Raw genomic sequence first — 18,125 nt, 5'->3', positions numbered from 1 at the left:
TATTTATATATAACCTTGTGTGGAGTCTCTTTTTGTGGTGTGCTTACTGTCACTGGTGTCTGTGTGTGTTGCACTAATGATTTACACATCGCCTCTGAGATAAGCCTGACTGCTCTGCCAAGCTAACCAGGGGGTGGGCAGGAGTTATCTTGGGTGTGTAACTCCCTCGCCCTGACTGAAGTTGTGCGTTCTGCCTTTCCTTGGTGCATACCCTAGCCAACAAGGAACCCCATTTCTACCAATGTTCCTGCTGAACCCACCACCATAGGTCACGCAAAAGGGGTCTCTCCATTTTATCTGCTAACCTACACTGGCAATACGAGATTTCTGCTTTGCCATCTAATAACTCATAAGGTGTCCGAATCATTTTTCGTACTTCTTGCCGCCAGCAGTATACATTCCTTTCTCGTCTTCAGTGCTTACATTCCTCCTGGTCTGCAAAATAACAACATTTTAAATCAAATTTCCGAATTGGTAGAATCTATCCCAGGTGGAGGTAATAACTGCAATATTCTCTTGTTGGGGGATTTTAACTCAAAACTTTCAGGGGCATTATCAAACCGAACCAGGGACAAAGATCTAGATGAAGCCTGGAATATTCCAGAGGCCGCTTTCTCCCTGAAAAATAAAGCTGCTACATGAGGGAGAATCCTGCTAGAATCGCTCTCCAGAATAAATACAGTAGTTCTGAATAGGAGGGTCGACCTGGATATTCCAGTTTCCCCCACAAGATTACGAAATTTTGATGCTTCCATCATTAACTATGTAATCGCTAGTCATGACTTGTTCTCATCATTTCTTGCGATGGAGGTTCTTTCCCACTCAGGGAGCGATCACATCACGCTTCATATGACCTTAGACTTAAAGCTCGAATAAACAGAAAAATGGTCCCTGAATCTTGGCAACAGTACAGTAGCCGTGGATACGAGGAAGGGAAAGCTCTATTGGGAGACTAGGAGGATTAACTATCTAAACGCTACCATTCTTTTTTTAACGGCCTCCTCAAATGGAAAATCCAGTTAACTATTATGAATCTCTAACTGTTGTAGTAAATGAGTTGCAAAATGACAACACTTTGACAAAAATAAAGAATTTTACCCTAATGAATCACATTTTTAAGAAACTTTCTGTAGATATAAGCAATATCTATATATATAGAGAGGAGAGAGAGAGGGGGAGAGGGAAGAGAGAGACGGGGAGAGAGGAGAGAGAGAGGGGGGAGAGGAGAGAGAGAGGGGGAGAGAGGAGAGAGAGAGGGGGAGAGAGAAGAGAGAGACGGGGAGAGAGGAGAGAGAGACAGGTAGAGAGGAGAGGGAAAGGGAGAGAGGGAAAGGGAAAGAGGGAAAGGGAGAGAGGGAGGGTAAGAAGAGAGGGGGAGGACGAGAGCGAAGGACGGAGGGGGGAGAGAGGGGAGGGAGGGAGAGAGAGGAGTGCAGGCATAGGGGGAGATGGGGAGAGGGAGAAAAAGGAGAGCAGGGGGAAGGTAATGAGAGGGAGAGAGGGGAGAGAGGGAGAGAGAGAGGGAGAGGGTGAGAGAGGGAGAGGGAAGTGAGGGAAAGGGAGAGAGGTAGACGGAGAGAGGGAGAGTGAGAGAGTGAGGGAAGGGAGAGAGAGGGAGGACGAGAGGGAAGGAGGGAGAGGAGAGGGATTGGAGGGAGAAAGAGAGAGAGAGAGAGAGAGAGGAGAGCAGGGAGAGGGATAGAGGAGGAGAGAGTGAGAACCATGTTATCGACTCCAGCACCATGAAATACCAGGAAGGCACGTATTGTTTAGGAGCTTGATGCAAAATAAAAAATAAAAATCACAAACGCATTACTGCACTTTAAGGAAGCAACACTTCCAACATTATGTAATTGCTCCTCTGTCAAACAGAGGACTGGAGTTAAGATGTCCCTGAAATAGGCCATATACCAAGTGAAAAAGTGGCCTAGATCGTGAAAAAGTGGGATCCCTGGTCACCGTAGCATGTAATCGGCCTCAGCAGCATGAAATCTTGAAGTGCACGTTTGTGAATGTTCGGCCAAATGGCTCCTATGTTTTTTTACAATTATGTACACCCACCACGGTTCGCGTTAAAAGTACACTCCATATCGGAAGGAAGAAAGGCTGCTTGGACTCATCATGAAAAGAAGTGTCCAAATACTGGGGAAGCTGTAGCGAAAACGAAACTAGTTTAAAAGAGCACAAGAGAAAGTTATCTGCGGATGGGGAGGCCGTGGGCAGCAACAGCAGGGGTGTTGGGGGAGGAGAAATGCGAGTAAGGCTGTGGGCGGGGAGAGAGAGGGGAGGGCGAGAGGGAGAGAGAGAAGAGAGAGAGCAGGCAGAGGGGGAGATGGGAAGAGGGAGAAACACCTCCTTGGTGTTACAGACAGCCTTACAGGTCATATCACACGCCATTAGGACCTACGGTGCAGGCGGACCGGGGTGAAGTGAAGCTCACATTAAATGCACAGCCCATACATTCCATGAGTCACGCGACGTCAATGCCTCGAGCTGACAATGACAAGCAGAGTGACAAACTATGTTATACGTAAGTCACAACGCATGACTCTTAAAATTTAGTTGAATTGTGTTCTTACCACTCCCTTTTGGAGGCCGTGGGCAGCAACAGCAGGGGTGGGAGGGGGAGGAGAAATGCGAGTAAGGCTGTGGGCGGGGAGAGAGAGGGAGGTGCAGGCGGACCAGAGTGAAGTGAAGCTCACATTAAATGCACAGCCCATACATTCCATGAGTCACGCAACATCAATGCCTCGAGCTGACAACGACTAGCAGAGTGGCAAACTATGTTATACGAAAGTCACAACGCATGACTCTTAAAATTTAGTTGAATTGTGTTCTTAGCACTCCCTTTGTGATCACCAAAACTAGGGGAAAAATGGTAGTGCCAGAGGTACAACGAGTCAGGAGAAACACGAGACACGGCCTCCTTTGGAGGCCGTGGGCAGTAACAGCAGGGGTGGGAGGGGGAGGAGAAATGCGATTAAGGCTGTGGGCGGGGGGAGAGAGGGGAGGGAGAGAGGGAGGTGCAGGCGGACCGCAGTGAAGTGAAGCTCACATTAAATGCACAGCCCATACATTCCATGAGTCACGCGACGTCAATGCCTCGAGCTGATAATGACAAGCAGAGTGGCAAACTATGTTATACTTAAGTCACAACGCATGACTCTTAAAATTTAGTTGAATTGTGTTCTTACCACTCCCTTTGGAGGCCGTGGGCAGCAACAGCAGGTGTGGGAGGGGGAGGAGAAATGCGAGTAAGGCTGTGGGCGGGGAGAGAGAGGGGAGGGAGAGAGGGAGGTGCAGGCGGACCGGAGTAAAGTGAAGCTCACATTAAGTGCACAGCCCATACATTCCATGAGTCACGCGACGTCAATGCCTCGAGCTGACAACGACAAGCAGAGTGGAAAGGCTTTATACACTTATAATCGGGGGTGAAAAAGTAAGGTCAAGGTATGACTTACTTATGCTAGACAAGTCGGGCGACACAACAGGGGCAGAAAAAAAAATGTGGCCGCGAAATGAAAGCCTTTGATGCAGCAGGGGGCGGAGCGGATACCTTTGAAGAGCTGCTGGAGGCACCACGCTGGGGAACAGATGGCTGGCTTTAATGTGCACGCGCTTTTAAGGTCCATGCGCTTGCGCATTGAGCTTGCTTTTCACGGGCACAGCATCAAATCGCCCGTTTGGTTAAGCTCTGGTTAAGCCCCTATATTCTCGCAAGCTCCATGCGCAAGCGCATTGACAGGCAAGACCTAAAAAAGAAAGCAAGAGTTTCTTCAGTTATGGACACTGACATCATTCCGGTAATAGTTATGAAAAGGGGCCCTGAGGCATGGTGGAATTTCTTAACTCCTTTTCTTAGTTACTGTTTTTTTAACTGCTCAAGCCCCAAATTCATGGAAAGGCAGTATCATAATTCTCCTTCATAAGAAATCTCACAAACCCTACCCAGTAACTTGTGTCAAATTGCTCTCCTTGATGCTAGAGGGAAAATCTTTGCAGGCTGCATTTTGGAACAACTGCAGGACTGGGTTTTTGCCAAGGGGATTATACCACAGGAACAAACAGGGTTTAACCCAAACGTTTGGTTACAGACAGTATTGCGACTGTTCAAACTTTAATTGATAAATGCGCAATTAGAAAGTCACAAATTCTGTATACTGTGTTTATATATTTCACCAAAGCATTCAATAAAGTTGATAGACCTACACTCTGGGGGAAAAAACTACGGGGGCTAGAAGTCCAACCATTACTGTTGACAGCGATTAAAGCACTGCATTCCTCAACATGGTGCAGAGTGCGGATGGGTGGGGGGGGGGTGTAACAAAGGCTCACGCATAAAATCATACTGGGAATGGATTAAAACAAGGATGTCTCTTGGCTCCTCATCTTGATTCCATCTACTTACATCATTTAGGTGTAATCACAGTAATCTTCCTCCCCTTTGCTTAATAAACGAGATGAGCCACCTCCCCCAGGCAACAGCCAATTGCCACAGAATTCTAAATTCATGTCCTTCCTAAAGTGCATAACTTACTTCCTCCGTAAGATTTGTAACAAAATTACTCCTCATCAGCCCTCACATTGCAACCTAGTTTGTTGAAGGTCATCCTACTCTGGAGAGTAAGAACTGACAGGAAGCTGATGGCGGGTAGCAGTGAAGATGACCAGTAAGTAACCTGTGAGAGTGTAGATTGTGCACTCCTATATTTAGATAAATACACTACCAATTAAATGTCTCAAACTGTATTGCGTGGTACTTGTGACCAATGTCTGCCCAAAGGGCGACCTGGGCTCAAACGTGCACAGCCCAGGGGGATAAATACCAAATATAAATCAGTTTTACCTTCAATTATCACACTAAATCAAATGTTTTCACTGCTTATGCTTTGCATTTAATAAACATTACACTATGCTTATGTGAATCATACATTCTAAAACTCTGTCAATGAACATTAGATGGTCATTATTAATTACACATTTATTTTTGCAAAGGAACAAAAAATAATGGTTCATGGGACGTTTGAGCCCAGGTCTCCCTCTGGGGACCTGCCCCACAGTTATTCAGTAAGTAACCAGGACATTACTTCCAGGGCCCATTTCCTCATCTAACAGTTTAACTAAAAGAACAATTGTGTAATCTCCTTCAAGGTTCCTGGTGTCTGGACCTACTCTGTCCGCTGATGGGGGCGAGAGACCAGCGTGGCACACCCCAGCTTCCAGACACTTATATGCCACTGAGTCCTAATCATCATTTCATTTCCAAGGGAAGAACCAATCTGTGACTTACAGAAATCAGTTTCTAGTAACCCGTTCACCAGGCACCGCATAAACACACATTCATTGTAGTCTGTTTTCTGAATCATTGGCGTGTGCTGTCAGGAAAATGTCCCATGGTCAGGTCAGATGGACCCCTTCAGCCTTTTAACCAAGTTCACTCCAGGCGGTTCATTTTTAACTGAAGGCCACCTTAGAACACCATTCTTCAGGCCAGCTGTTTAGGGTGCAAGGGCATATTTCTAGTCCATGGAAATCCTGTATTTTTGTTAATAAGTGTCTACTTACTAAATTCTTGCTTAACTTTTCTTGGCCAGTAAAGCAGACCATTGAGTTGAGTCTCAGAAAAAGAGCTATAATGGTCTACCCATGAGGTTTTAGTGACAGGATATCCCCATATCACATGGAGGAAGTGTCCCCCAGGTGTCCTGCATGCTAGACAACATAATGATTAGGAACACTGCACTGTATTGAGGCCGGGTTAAATAAAAATGATGCAAGCAGTTAAACTGTATTCATTTGAAGTGTGCATTCCAGGGTATGGCTCGTAGTTATTGCCCACTCAGTAATATGTTTCTTAACATCTCCGGACCAAGTGCTCCCAAGCAACTCAGATTCGATCAATTTCTGGTCTGCCTCCATAGAATATAATACCATTCTGCCCTAGCCTACAGGTTGGCAAGTTCTGTTCCACTGTATGTGTTTTAGATTCCTGCTTCTTGCACCTCCATGTTAGTCGAGGTGAGTCATTCAACCATGCTTAATTCGGGAAGGGGCATACTAGCATATTGTAATCTCACCTACATTCATCAAACATTCTTAGAACAATTGAGTCCTGTAAATCTCTGTCTGTGGGAACGACAGCTGCTTACCACAGTTGTGTCAACATGCCTTGCTACATTTGTAAATATGGAAGGGACTTGATGGGAATCACAGGGGCCTAGCCTGTAGTGGTCCTGGTCTAGGGAAAAACAGTCCAGGAGGTTTGTACCCCTTAACAGCCTATCACAGGATCATTAGCCATATGATGGTTCTGGGAACACCCTCTAATATGCAGTTTCCTCAGGCTTCCATTTTGTCATGTACTGTACTTGTGTAGCCAAATAACACAGCTCAAAGTCTGAGACATCCAGCTCTATTTCTGCTACTTGTAATTGCAGTTTATACAGCACCACCACCTAATTCAGATCAGATCCAGTTTCAATGAGTTTAGTGCCCCACAAGTGGGCAAGAACCTTGTTAGAAAAGTAGCATAATTGATGTAGGAACCTCATTATTTTAGTCCTGGGCGAAATGTCGCATTAGAATTGGAATCAGGCGGAGTCCCTTCCAGAAGGCCACCAACCTACGTCGCTCCACCAGTGCATGTTCCCAGATATTAGGTCTTCAATTGAGTGATGTATCCATGTGCCCTAATATGTTATCTTCCCACTATAATGGGTCTGGAGATATCCTACCAGTTTCAGACACTTTTCTTGGTGGGAATGAACAAGATTTATCCAAGTGGACCCATAGACTAAAGTCGTCAAATATCATGGGGTCCCTAAACGTACTGCAGAACACTGTCCTTCAATTTACATGGTGAGTCCCACCTTTCAAAAGAAGCGAGTTGCTCCACGGCAAACACATATAACAGCAGACAAAGGAGCAGTCCTGTCATGCAAAGAATTCAGTACCACAAACAGGAGAGATTGTTTTGCTCGTGCAGACCAGCACCGTCAGTTAGGAGTGTACGAACGTTAGAGCAACAATCTGTGATCTGTTGTCTTTGTTCTTGGCATAAAAGAGACTGCCCAGAACAGTGTTTTTTCCGTACCTAGTTTTCTAATTGTCTTTACAATCCTTTAACTAGTCTACAAGCGAGACTGGTGGGTGGGAATAAAGCAATGCATAGTAGGTTGCAAAATAGCACTCTTCCCCTATTGGGTGTGGGGTATCTCACTGCAAGTATACCCAATTGCAGTCAACTTTGATCTGATGGAACTCGTTTTCGGGAGCTGCACCATCATGTTACTAGCCTTATCACCATTAATATGTTGCCCCGATAAACTGCAGAAACATGTCGACCACATTACTATTCTAGTAGTTATTTGTTATTACTACTTTGCACTGATTTTTAGTCTTGGGACTAGGGAGGCTCCTATTAAAGAATTGTTCCTCCTTACTACTCAATTTTATATATCTCACTTTCATCCCATTTGATTTATACTTTTCAAGCACTGCTTTTCAGGTACCTCCTGATACCGACTTTAGAATTCACTACCATTGGGATATAACAGATAGATTTGGCAGGACCTGGCAAGATCTCTCTAAGGGTACGAACGTCTACCTGCAGCCAGAAGGCTTCCCAAATGACGGCGGGCGGTACAGGTTGGTTTCCTGATGGGAATTTCTCTTTTTGCATAAAGAGGGTACCCTTGGATTGATTTCGATGCTCACTCCTTGCAGTATAAATCACTGTAGGACAGACACACACAGGAGTTCCTTTTCCACTGACCCCTTGCTACTTTGTAGTTGGTTATTGCTCTCCAAAGATACCACTAGGATAGCTGTCTAAAGTTTATCTTTGACCTCATATATGATAAGGGTCGTTTGAACCGGTGCAGGGTGGCCACTTTAATACGTGGACAGCATATACCAGGGCAACGTCTCGCAGGCATGAGTTGCTTAAACTGTTTCAACAGATGAGTTTTGAGGTTAAGGCAAAAGCAAAAGATTAATTAGATTGTGTACAGCACAGTTCTCTTATTTATTTTCAGTGTTCCAAAAGCACTGGCCAACTCTTGTTAATATATTCGTTTAGCTGCGACTACTGCAGTATTTTGGAAATATTCATACTCCCCAAGTAATGAACACAGAACATATCTATATTCCCTTCCTTCACAGCCCCATATTAAAATTATAATATTCAGTTTCGTCATCAGTTCTTTGAAACAGCATTCCTGGTTCATCCTTTAATTACCTTTACATATCGTTTAACATTGAAAATGTATTTTTGTACGAAACAATCAGTGGAATATGAAGACTGCAATATTGAACTGCTGATGAGATCGATAGCATAGCTTGTGACCATAACTCAAATGACTTTATTTTTCTGTGATGTTCATAAATTTATTTGAGCGTTTCTTCCCTTTTCAGAAGATGGGGAAGAAGAGTCGCGTGAAGACGCAACGTTCGGGCACTGGACCCATGGCCACGGTGTCACCAAAAGAAATGCTAAGTCTCATCAGTGAATTATTACAAAGTATGTTTTTAAGTGTATATGTGTTCAAAGATCAGTTGTTGCTTAAATAGTAGATTTTATGTAAAAAGTTAGTTTTGGTTATGCACATGGAGTTTTACTTCATTGGTATGTCACAGATTTTGATGTTAAAAATCTTGTCACTGCAAAACGGGAAAAAAATAATCTGCCTTGGGTAACAAGATGTCTTTTGAGATATATTGGGATTCAAATGAGATATGCTGTACGTACAGACATTGGCGGTACATTGGAAAAAGTGTGGATAGTTGACATAAGCCAAAATGTGAGTGATAGCAAAGGTGGTGTTATATCTTGATGAGCAACGCAACAAGTTTAAATTTATAAAATGCCTTGGAATATAGCAGATAAAGTACCCTCTGCTGTACATTCTAAGGAAATAGCTGAGACCTTCCTTCATAAGATCATGGAACTCCCTAAGTAATTTGCAATATCTTTTTTATGTACAGCAGATGGTAGTTAAGCCTTACAATACTTTGTGACATCAGCACTCTTCTCAGAAATCACTTAATTCCTTAGTGTCTTGCTCTGTCATGTTCATTGCAGACTTGGAAGAATAAAAGCAGAATTTGCACTGTGAAATTAAGTGTACCAAAGTGCAGCTAGGGTTATTTTCAAAAATATATTATAGTATTTTTATTGTAAATCATATACATTTGCTGTAGTTCAGATAGTGTAGAACCATGCAGATATTTTATCTTTGATGTAATGATATTTAGCTTGGGAAAAAAAGCTGCCATGAATTTCTTTTTTCTACTGATCATGGTTTCTTTTCAGAAAAAAATATCGGAAAGCCAGTTCTCACTTTCCTTGTTTAACCAGCAGCTGTAATTATGCTCTGTGAACTGCTTTCACCTTGGCTCTTGTCTCTGGCAGTATTGGCTGTGAGGTCATAACTCAATTGTAATAACATATCACCGTTGAGCAGCTACATCACTTCTTTATTACAGGTGACTAGAGATGCCACAGGTCTCCTGTGAAAAGGAAATTAGAGACATACTTCTATACATGAATTGCGGGTTCCCAAATATTGTACAATGGGCGAAGACAGTGTAGTGTTACAAAGTCATTGCTATTTTCCTTTCAGTAGCAGATGGTTCTTTAAAGTCCAGTGGTGAGGTGCACATTCGGATGTCAGAGGAAATTAAAATGAGTGGAACTGAAGGGTTGCGAGGAGCTGGAACAAATGGAATCTAGATGTAACGTGGTAATTTAGTTGAAGTTGAGAGGTGCTGTTAGGTAGATCTTGGGTTGCAGGTTGGAGTGTTGCTTGTAGGATAGTTGGATTTGCAATTCAGGGACAAAGTGCAACCATGAAGTTCAGTATTAGTAGTTTGTAGATGGCCCTGTTTTTGGCAGCCAGCCATCTTGATAAGTTGCGGTGTGTTTAGGAGGTTGAATAAGGTTCCAGTACTAAAGGCAAGAACTGTATCCAGTTGGAGGGAAGAGTTCTAGGGGGATACCAGCTAGTAAACTATTGCATTTGTCTTCTTTGTAATATAGAATTGATTAATGCTGTAGCATTGTACAATGGAGTAACTGTAGGATCTTTCTTATATTTAGAATTTGATTTTGTGCTGCATTCATAGTTATAAAAGATTCCTGGCTCTTAAAGTGGTCATATACAACTTCAAGATTTCTGGCAGAGGAGGCAAAGGTTAACGAGTCAAAAGGAAATTGGATTGAGTTAGGTAAGCACATCGGTGTGGGCAAAGAAGGAAAAGACAGGACCTTGATTATTGAGTTCAGCATGAGAGAGTATGGTACCATCAAGTGGTGAATTAGAGGGTGGGCAGTCCAATATGCATTCCTGAAGCTGGGAAGAAAGTTGAGAAAATATTTGTGTGTTGTTGGCAAATGTTGATGGTGGGAGAAGTCATAACAGAGATAAAGTCACATGGAGGTGTTTTATAGAGGGAAACACATGAGACACATGACTGATACTTGAGGGGCTACAACAGGTAGGGATCTAGATGTGTAAAGTTTGGGATGCCAGGCTACTGAGTAAGAGCAGTCAGAGACGGGAGGAGAGAAACTTTAAGGCAGAAATGGCATGTTGTGCTCTATTTAGGGGAGCAAGTAAGGTAGGATGATCACGTTAACACTAATATAAAGGAGCAAATTGTTTTAGATTTCCGAAAGGGAGTGAAGGTCTCTACAGTTTTGTGATGCATTTACCCCAACGGCACACAGGCTACTGGTAAATAACTATGACCGGTATTGTGATTTATCACTGGGCTTCTGTACTCTTACAGATTGACAAGTTACTCCATTTTAGCACTTGAGTCTGAGTAGTATGGTTGTGTACTAAATGCTTGCACCTGGAGATGGTGTAGTTTGGAAACTGTATGTAACTTTAAGTATCACTAAATAACTGTGATATCCAGGTAGTTCTTTCTAGTGGGAAGTAAAAGGACTTCATTATAGATAAGTAAAGTATTCCACACAGTAAACATAGTAAAAACCAAAAGTGTCTAACAACTCCTGGGCTGAAGAACCATCTACCAAATGTATTGCAAGCTTCTTAGTGCTAGACACTATACTTTAATTAAACATTGAGTTCAGTGGCGATTGTTATGGAGGAAGGTTCACCCATGCTCCGGCCTATTCAAAAGTGCCCACTTCTGCAATACTTTTAAGTGTTTTAGAGAGTTCTATTAAATCAAACAAATGAATGATCCTTTTAGTCTTGGATTTCAGTTTTAGAGATTGGAATGTGCCTAGCAGTGCACACTGTGTACCTGCTGCAAAAAGAAAAAGGTCCACAGGACCACCACTCAAACAAATGATGTGCTCACCATTCTTAAAAGTAAGCAAAATGTTCAGGTCCTGCTGGTGGCGTCCAATGGGGGTGTGGCTGACCTGTTGGAAGAGGCATAGTTCCTGGGTCAAGCTCTGTTGCCATGAGCCTTGTTTGAGTGGTGGAGGGGAACCATGGCTGGCTAGGGTGTCGACACTTAGTGTCTCTTAGGTGACCGGAGAGTTCGTTGGTGGGGGAAGGTGTATCTTAAAACCCACAGGACCTGTCTGTCAGAGCGCACACCCACTATGGACACAATGTTGTCTAGTTACCTGTGGACTATTGGTCTGGATAGTATTTTTTTAGTTTTTATGACTGTGTCAAATTGCAATATTTCTGAAACTGCATGGCTAGAGAGACGTTTGTAATGTTTCTGGAATCATGTCACCCTCTTTCAGTTGATTGCCTGGAATCCCAGGATTGGGGTCGAGGTAGAGATTCTTTAACTTCATAGGATAGCTGTTGACAAGGTACTTACAGTCTACAGGTTCGGGATGGATCAGGATAAAGCAGGCTCGCTCTTTTCGCTACCAGGAGGCGAAGAAACCATGCCTAAACCCAGATGTTATCATGTTTGCTTACTGGGCAGTTAGCTGGGCCAGTCTTGTGCCCACAGGGCAGTTTATCCGTTAGGTCTGTCCCTTGAAGGTCCTTCCAGGCAACAACTAGTCTAAACCTGGCTCAATGACATAAACCTGGATGAATTAATACCGCTGCCTTCACCGCATGCCAAGCCACTGTTGATTCATACTGGGCACCAACCTAAAAAAACAAAGCAGCCTGGTGCCAGCTCTCTTTATTAAATAAAGTTAAATCTTTCCTTTCAGAAAGGCACTTCAGAACTGCTGTTGAAGCTCTCGTACTCATTTATTTGGATGGCAGCAATGCCATGGTCTATGAGGTCCCAAACACCACACTAACCTACCTTAAATTCATCATAGAAGCAGCTGTATGCCTCATCAATGAGCTGAATATCTCTGTGCCCTGCACAGTCTGGTAATGGCAGTAGTGTATTCCCACACAATAGGGTACACAAGGCAGTGTGGGTGTCACCAGACCATTCAACAGAGATTCAGACTGACTATGTCTGCATTGCCAAGAAGTTCCGAAGGTCCCTGCAGGATGTGAGAGTGATGAGGAGTGGTCGTGGCATCAGTCCATCACCTTGTCTTGGCCAGGCTAAAGCTTAAGAAAGCATGGATGGAACTGGCAAACCACCCCTGGTGATAGAAGACCACCTTCCTCAAAGATGCATAGAAACTGAATGAATACTAGTCAACCTGAGTAACATGTATCAAGTCCCGCAAGAACTAGAGGACAACAGAGACCGAGTAGAAAGCCAGTGGGAGAATGTCAAAGAAACTGTGACATAAACTTCCCGGGAGGTACTGGGTCCCAGGAAACGCCAGCATAAAGAATGGATCCCCACCAAGGCTTTCTGCAAAATCCTAGTGAGATAGGAAAAGAAAGCTGCTGACAACACCAGCCAAATAAGAGCAGAAAAAGCAAAAGCTTAAGGCAAATACCCCAAAACCAACAAGGCAGCAAAGAGAAGCTTAAGAGCAGACAAGCGAAGATTCATCAATGGTCTTGCCATAGAAGCCCAGGAAGCAGCAAGCTATGGAAACTTGAAAGAACTCTGTGACATGCCCAGGAAACTTTCTGGCAGATATATCAAGCCAGAGAGACCTCTTAAAGACCAAGCTGGGGGGGGCGTGGCCAAGCCGTCGACTAAGATGGCTGCCTGGCATTGAATTGATTTAAGCCGGAACAATGCCACGAAACACGCAGCGCTGAAGTTCTGAATACATCCTGCCCCGTTTGGTTTGAGAACGAGACGGCAGGGAGCCCTTGAACCCGAGATACAGCTCTGGGAAGAGCTAAGGGGTGCGGCCTACAGCGGAGCTAATCTACCCCATCAGCGCGCTGGAGTGCCCGGGGACTCCGAGACGCGGCGGACTGAGGTGAGCGGGCCCGAGATTTCAGTGAGCGGCCGCTGGACGCAGGTCGGCGAAGCATCTCTTCTCCCCCCCTAGCCCCCCCCCTTCCCAGCATCGTAGTGCCTGAGACGGAAGCGGCCGCATCTCGTGGCTCCATACCTTGACTGCTCGTGCCTTTCAAACTCCTGAAGAGAGGCGGGTACAGGGCCTGCCTGCAAATCTCAACGGTGCCCAACTGGGCTCGTTCAGGCGCAAGACGATGTGGATAGACTGGCGAGGGCCTGTTGTGCCTGGCAGTCCTACGGGGAGAGACTGCGCCCAACCGACTCCTGTCTCACAACTTCAGCGGGACGGCAGACTTTTGCATATCACCCCCGGCCTAAGTGATCTCAGTGGAACTGCTGCGGGGATCGGCACCTACACCCCTGTGCACACCTTCTTCCTAACGCTGGCCTCCTGCAGCGCATAGTGCTGGGCTGAAACGTGCGCGCTGCGGGCCCCCTCCTCCCGGCTCAAGAGGCTCGCTGAAAAGACACAAGGCTGATGCGCTACTTGAGTCTCATGTGCACACATTCCGTGGGCTTCTGATCCATCACGCTATCTTCAGCTCTCCAGAGCGGCCGCAGCGGACAGGCTAGTGCAGGCCTGCATGGACTTCCCCACTGAAGCAATGCACTAGTTTCTTGTTCTGGTCACCTGCGCACAGTGGCTATTGCATCTCCACCGTATCGCCTGGGATTCCTGCTCCTTCCATTGCCCTACGTCCCTCGCTGTTTGGTGAGGACGTGGTGGCGGTGTGTAGATATCCAGTTACACTGTCTGGTGAACTGCTGTCACGCTTTGTCATCTGTCCTGCTCATCCACGCATGGGCCGCAAAGACCCCAAGCAAAAGACCCTCCCCTTTGAAAAGATTGTAGACGGGGTTCCACTAGACAGCTTCAACATGGCATAAAAAAATGCGCAAGGCACGGTCCACACAGCTAACTCCTCCTCAGTGTCCACCTCTATTCTCCAGGAGATGAGGGCTGGCTTTAAATTATTGGACAGTAGATTTGATTTGCTTGACAAAAATATTGCCGGCTTAGGGGCCATGATACAGGAGACTCGATGTGGCAGAGGCTCGTATCTCTGACATTGAGGATGGACCTGCTCATTCTATAAAAAGACTGTAGCGTGTAGAGCGTATCCTCAAAGAAGTGGCTATCAAAAATGAAGACCTCGAAGTGCGCAGTCGATGCAACAACATCCGCATTCTGGGGGTTCAGGAGACTGCCACCACAGGCCGCATGGACCTCTTTATTGAGACTCTGTTATGTGATCTGTTTGGCAAGGAATCATTTACCTCTGGCTTTGTGTTAGAGAGAGCGCACAGATCGTTGGGGCACCTGCTAAATCCTGGTCTCCCACCTAGACCCATCATTGCACGTATTATGAACTTTAGCGACCGAGACTCATCCCTGAGGCTTGCTAGAGAGCATAGAGACATTGCTTGTCAGGCTCGTCGCAAATACAATGGGGTTAAGGCCATCTGTGGGAACTTGGGTTAAACTTATGGGATGCTGTACCCCACCAGGTTGAAAGTGGATGTTGGAGGCAGGGCCCACAATTTTGACACTCCCACTGAGGTCCAGGAATTTTGTCAGGTTTATAAACAGAATAACAATCAGGCCTCGGTGGGTAGAGGGGGGCCTTCTTCCCCACATAGTGGCTTGGACGCTAGTGCAGATCTCTTTTCCGGGCTCTGGCACCGGTTAACTTTGCTACAATGCTCATGTTTTGCTGCGGCAATACAGTACTAGGATAACGTTATACATCCTGTTGTTTCAAATAGCTGGTTGATTACCTTTGCGTTGCCACCCCCCATGGTGTATCCCTTGGATTTGTTTTTGCTCGCACTGGGGTACCGTTTTTGAGAATCGTCATTTAAGTACAAAGTCGAAGATGGGTGGAGCACTTTGAAGAATTGCTTAACCAGCCTGTGCTGCAGTCTCCACCAGACATACAGCCAGCTGACAAGGACTGCAAATCAACTGCAGCAGACCAACAAAGAAGAAATATATCAAGCCATCAAACATCTGAGAAAGGGGAATGCAGCAGGGCCTGATAACATTCCAACCGAGCCACTGGAGGCAGTCATTGAGACATCAATAGACTTGCTCTATTCCATGTTTGGAAGGATCTGGGAGAGAAAAAGGTGACATCATACTGGAAGGAGAGATATCTGATCAAGATCCACAAGAAAGCTGACCTGAGTAATTGTGCAAACTACAGAGGGTTAACTCTTCTATCAACCTGAGGCAAAGTGTTCAACAGAGTCATCCTGAACAGTATAAAGGAACAAGTTGACATTCAGTTAGAAGACCAGCAAGCTGGCTTCCGCAAAGATAGATCCTGCACAGGCCAGATTGCAACACTGATCATCATCATTGAGCCGTTGATAGAAATAGAACTTCCCCACATCTATGTCAACTTCGACTGTGAGAAGGCAAGCGACAGCGGGGAGAGGGAAATCCAGGTAAACTTTAAGAATCATCAGGAACTCTTACGAGGGAATGACCTGCAAGATAGTCCATGGAGAAAAACTCACAGAAGCCTTCCAAGGGAGGACCGGAGTCCGCCAGTGTTGTTTGCTCTCGCCTTTTCTCTTCGTGCATGCCATAGTCTGGATCATGAAGACATCCACAGCAACATAAAGAAATGGGATCCAGTGGACACCTTGGACACAGCTAGACGACCTGGCCCTACTCTCCCATACCTATCTGCGGAGGCAAGAGAAGACCGACAAAGTGGCAGCCACATCAGCAGAACCTGGCCTCAACATCAACATCAATAAGATCCCGAAGGCTAACATGGCCAGCACAATTGAAGTCACTCCTGCAGGTGTGGCACTAGAAGAGGTTAAGGCCTTCACCTCCCTGGGCAGTGTCACAATTAAGCAGTGCTGATCAGAGGCCAACATCAAGGCAAGAATCGGCAAAGTAAGGAATGCCTTCATTTAGCTAAAGAAGATATGGTGCCTAATGCTTCAAACCAAGATCAGGCTTTTTAACACCAACGTAAAATCACTCCTTCTGTATGTAGCAGAATCGTGGAGGACAATAGTGACCACCATCAACAAAGTCCAGACTGTCATCAACACATGTCTAAGGAAAATCCTCCAGATTTACTGTCCAAACACTATCAGAAACAATGACCTATGACAGCAGACTTTACAACTCCCTGCTCATGAAGAAATCATGAAATGACGCTGGGTCTGGGTCGGTCACATCCTCCGGAAGCCCACATCAACCACCACCAGGCAAGTCCTCCTCTGAACCCTCAAGGGAAGAGGAAAAGAGGAAAGCCAAGAAACACCTGACATTGAGGCCTCAAAGCTGACTGCAAGGAGAGGGGTTACACTTGGAGTCAGATTGAAAGAATACCCGTGTACAGAGATGACTGGAGATTCCTGATTGATGACATATACCCCAAAAGCAGTAGTAGGTATAAGTAAGACACCTCCTCATGCCTCACGAATGAGCTGAAGAAAAACCTCCTCCAACCTCGTGGAATTTCACTTGTACTGTTGCCTACCTTCACCATCTTCAGAACAGCTGCATCAACACAGGCACTATCACAAAAGGCATCCCTGCATATCTATCCGGCAATGTGACTACTTCCGGAATACCCTTACCAGTACAGCAAGGAAAAAGAGATCAGCCCTCTCTATCCATGCACCCAGAGTCTGAAATAACATTATTTTATCCATCAGGACTGCTCCGGGGCTGCTCCTATTACATACAGCAGTACTTTGGCAGTAGTCTGTGGGATAGGTCACTGCTTCCTGGCAAGAGAACTCTTGTTCTTCATGCAAGCAGGTGAGTTCTTAATGTCTCTCCTCTGCTTCCAGTAAGGCTTGTCCATAGGTATTTTCACATATATAGAACTAGTATGAGGGAACACTGTCAGTAAATCAGCAGCCTCCTTCCCAGTTTTTCTCTTGAGCACTAGTTCACAGAACCTCATTGGTGTCTGGTTAAATCAATGAGTGTTGAACTAGCCTCGTAGGTCATTATTTATCTGTGTATGGTAAGGCCTAGCCAATCGGATGTTTTTTAAAGGGGGACCTCAAAGGGACATGGTACCACAAACCGCATGATCACTTCATGTCCTGATCATGATCCCTTCTGTCTTTCTTGAGACCGGTTCAGACTGGTCCAGGCGGAAGTAGAATGGCTCCTGGTAATGTGCCAGCTCCACAGAAATGCAAATCTCTAACTGTAAAGTGTGGGGGGGGGGGCGGCGGGGGTGTAAGACTCACTCTATCAGAGATACTGTGATATAATAAATGTGTCTGGTGGGTTATTACCTCTCTCTACCCAGATACAAATAAAAGTCTGTACCTGGGACTAATGACTGTCACCTCTATCAGTCCATTGGGTGGGTGTAAGCACAGGGATGGCAGAAATGTACAGGGGCAAGGTCGCCCATCTTTACAAAAGGCTTAGGAAGAAAGATCGCCACAAGGAACATTTCTTAGCACCATTAGTAGAATGGTGGGTACTAGCCAGTCAATCGCAACACTTTGTTTTCATGGTGAGGAGCTGTTCTGTGGTTGACCACATTACACAGCTGGGTCAACTTTGTTTGCCTATCTCTCTTGGTTCCATGCAGTCCTCTCGATGAAGGTTTTGTTACAGGTGTTGGTTCTTTTCGTTTGGCTACAATGAGGCTATGTGTGACTAGTGACATTAGCAGCTAGGGAGGTTATGTTATGGTGATTGAACCCCCATGTATTTGGGAGACTTGGGTGTGTTTGTTACAACAAGGAGTTGGTGCTTTTGTGTATGTGGTGTTTGTACAGAGTGA

The 18,125-nt window shown here is 45.3% G+C and overlaps 1 protein-coding gene across 2 annotated transcripts in view; it reads left to right on the top strand.

The window, feature by feature from the left end:
* SETD3 (SET domain containing 3, actin N3(tau)-histidine methyltransferase) overlaps positions 1-18,125 on the top strand; it is a 510,073-nt gene that overhangs the window by 9,970 nt on the left and 481,978 nt on the right. The window contains exon 2 of one of the 2 annotated variants that reach the window (XM_086937753.1): positions 8,416-8,521. In XM_086937753.1, coding sequence (XP_086793879.1) covers positions 8,419-8,521 — 103 coding nt within the window. In that variant the 5' untranslated portion in view covers positions 8,416-8,418. The remainder of the gene's footprint in view (positions 1-8,415; positions 8,522-18,125) is intronic. The other variant, XM_086937754.1, reaches the window with a different exon arrangement.

The sequence above is a fragment of the Lissotriton vulgaris genome, chromosome 9, assembly GCF_964263255.1.
Source record: "Lissotriton vulgaris chromosome 9, aLisVul1.2, whole genome shotgun sequence".
In the NCBI taxonomy this organism is placed as follows: domain Eukaryota; kingdom Metazoa; phylum Chordata; class Amphibia; order Caudata; family Salamandridae; genus Lissotriton; species Lissotriton vulgaris.
The sequence above is the reverse complement of the archived record's forward strand: the minus strand, read 5'-3'. Positions and strand labels throughout refer to the sequence as shown.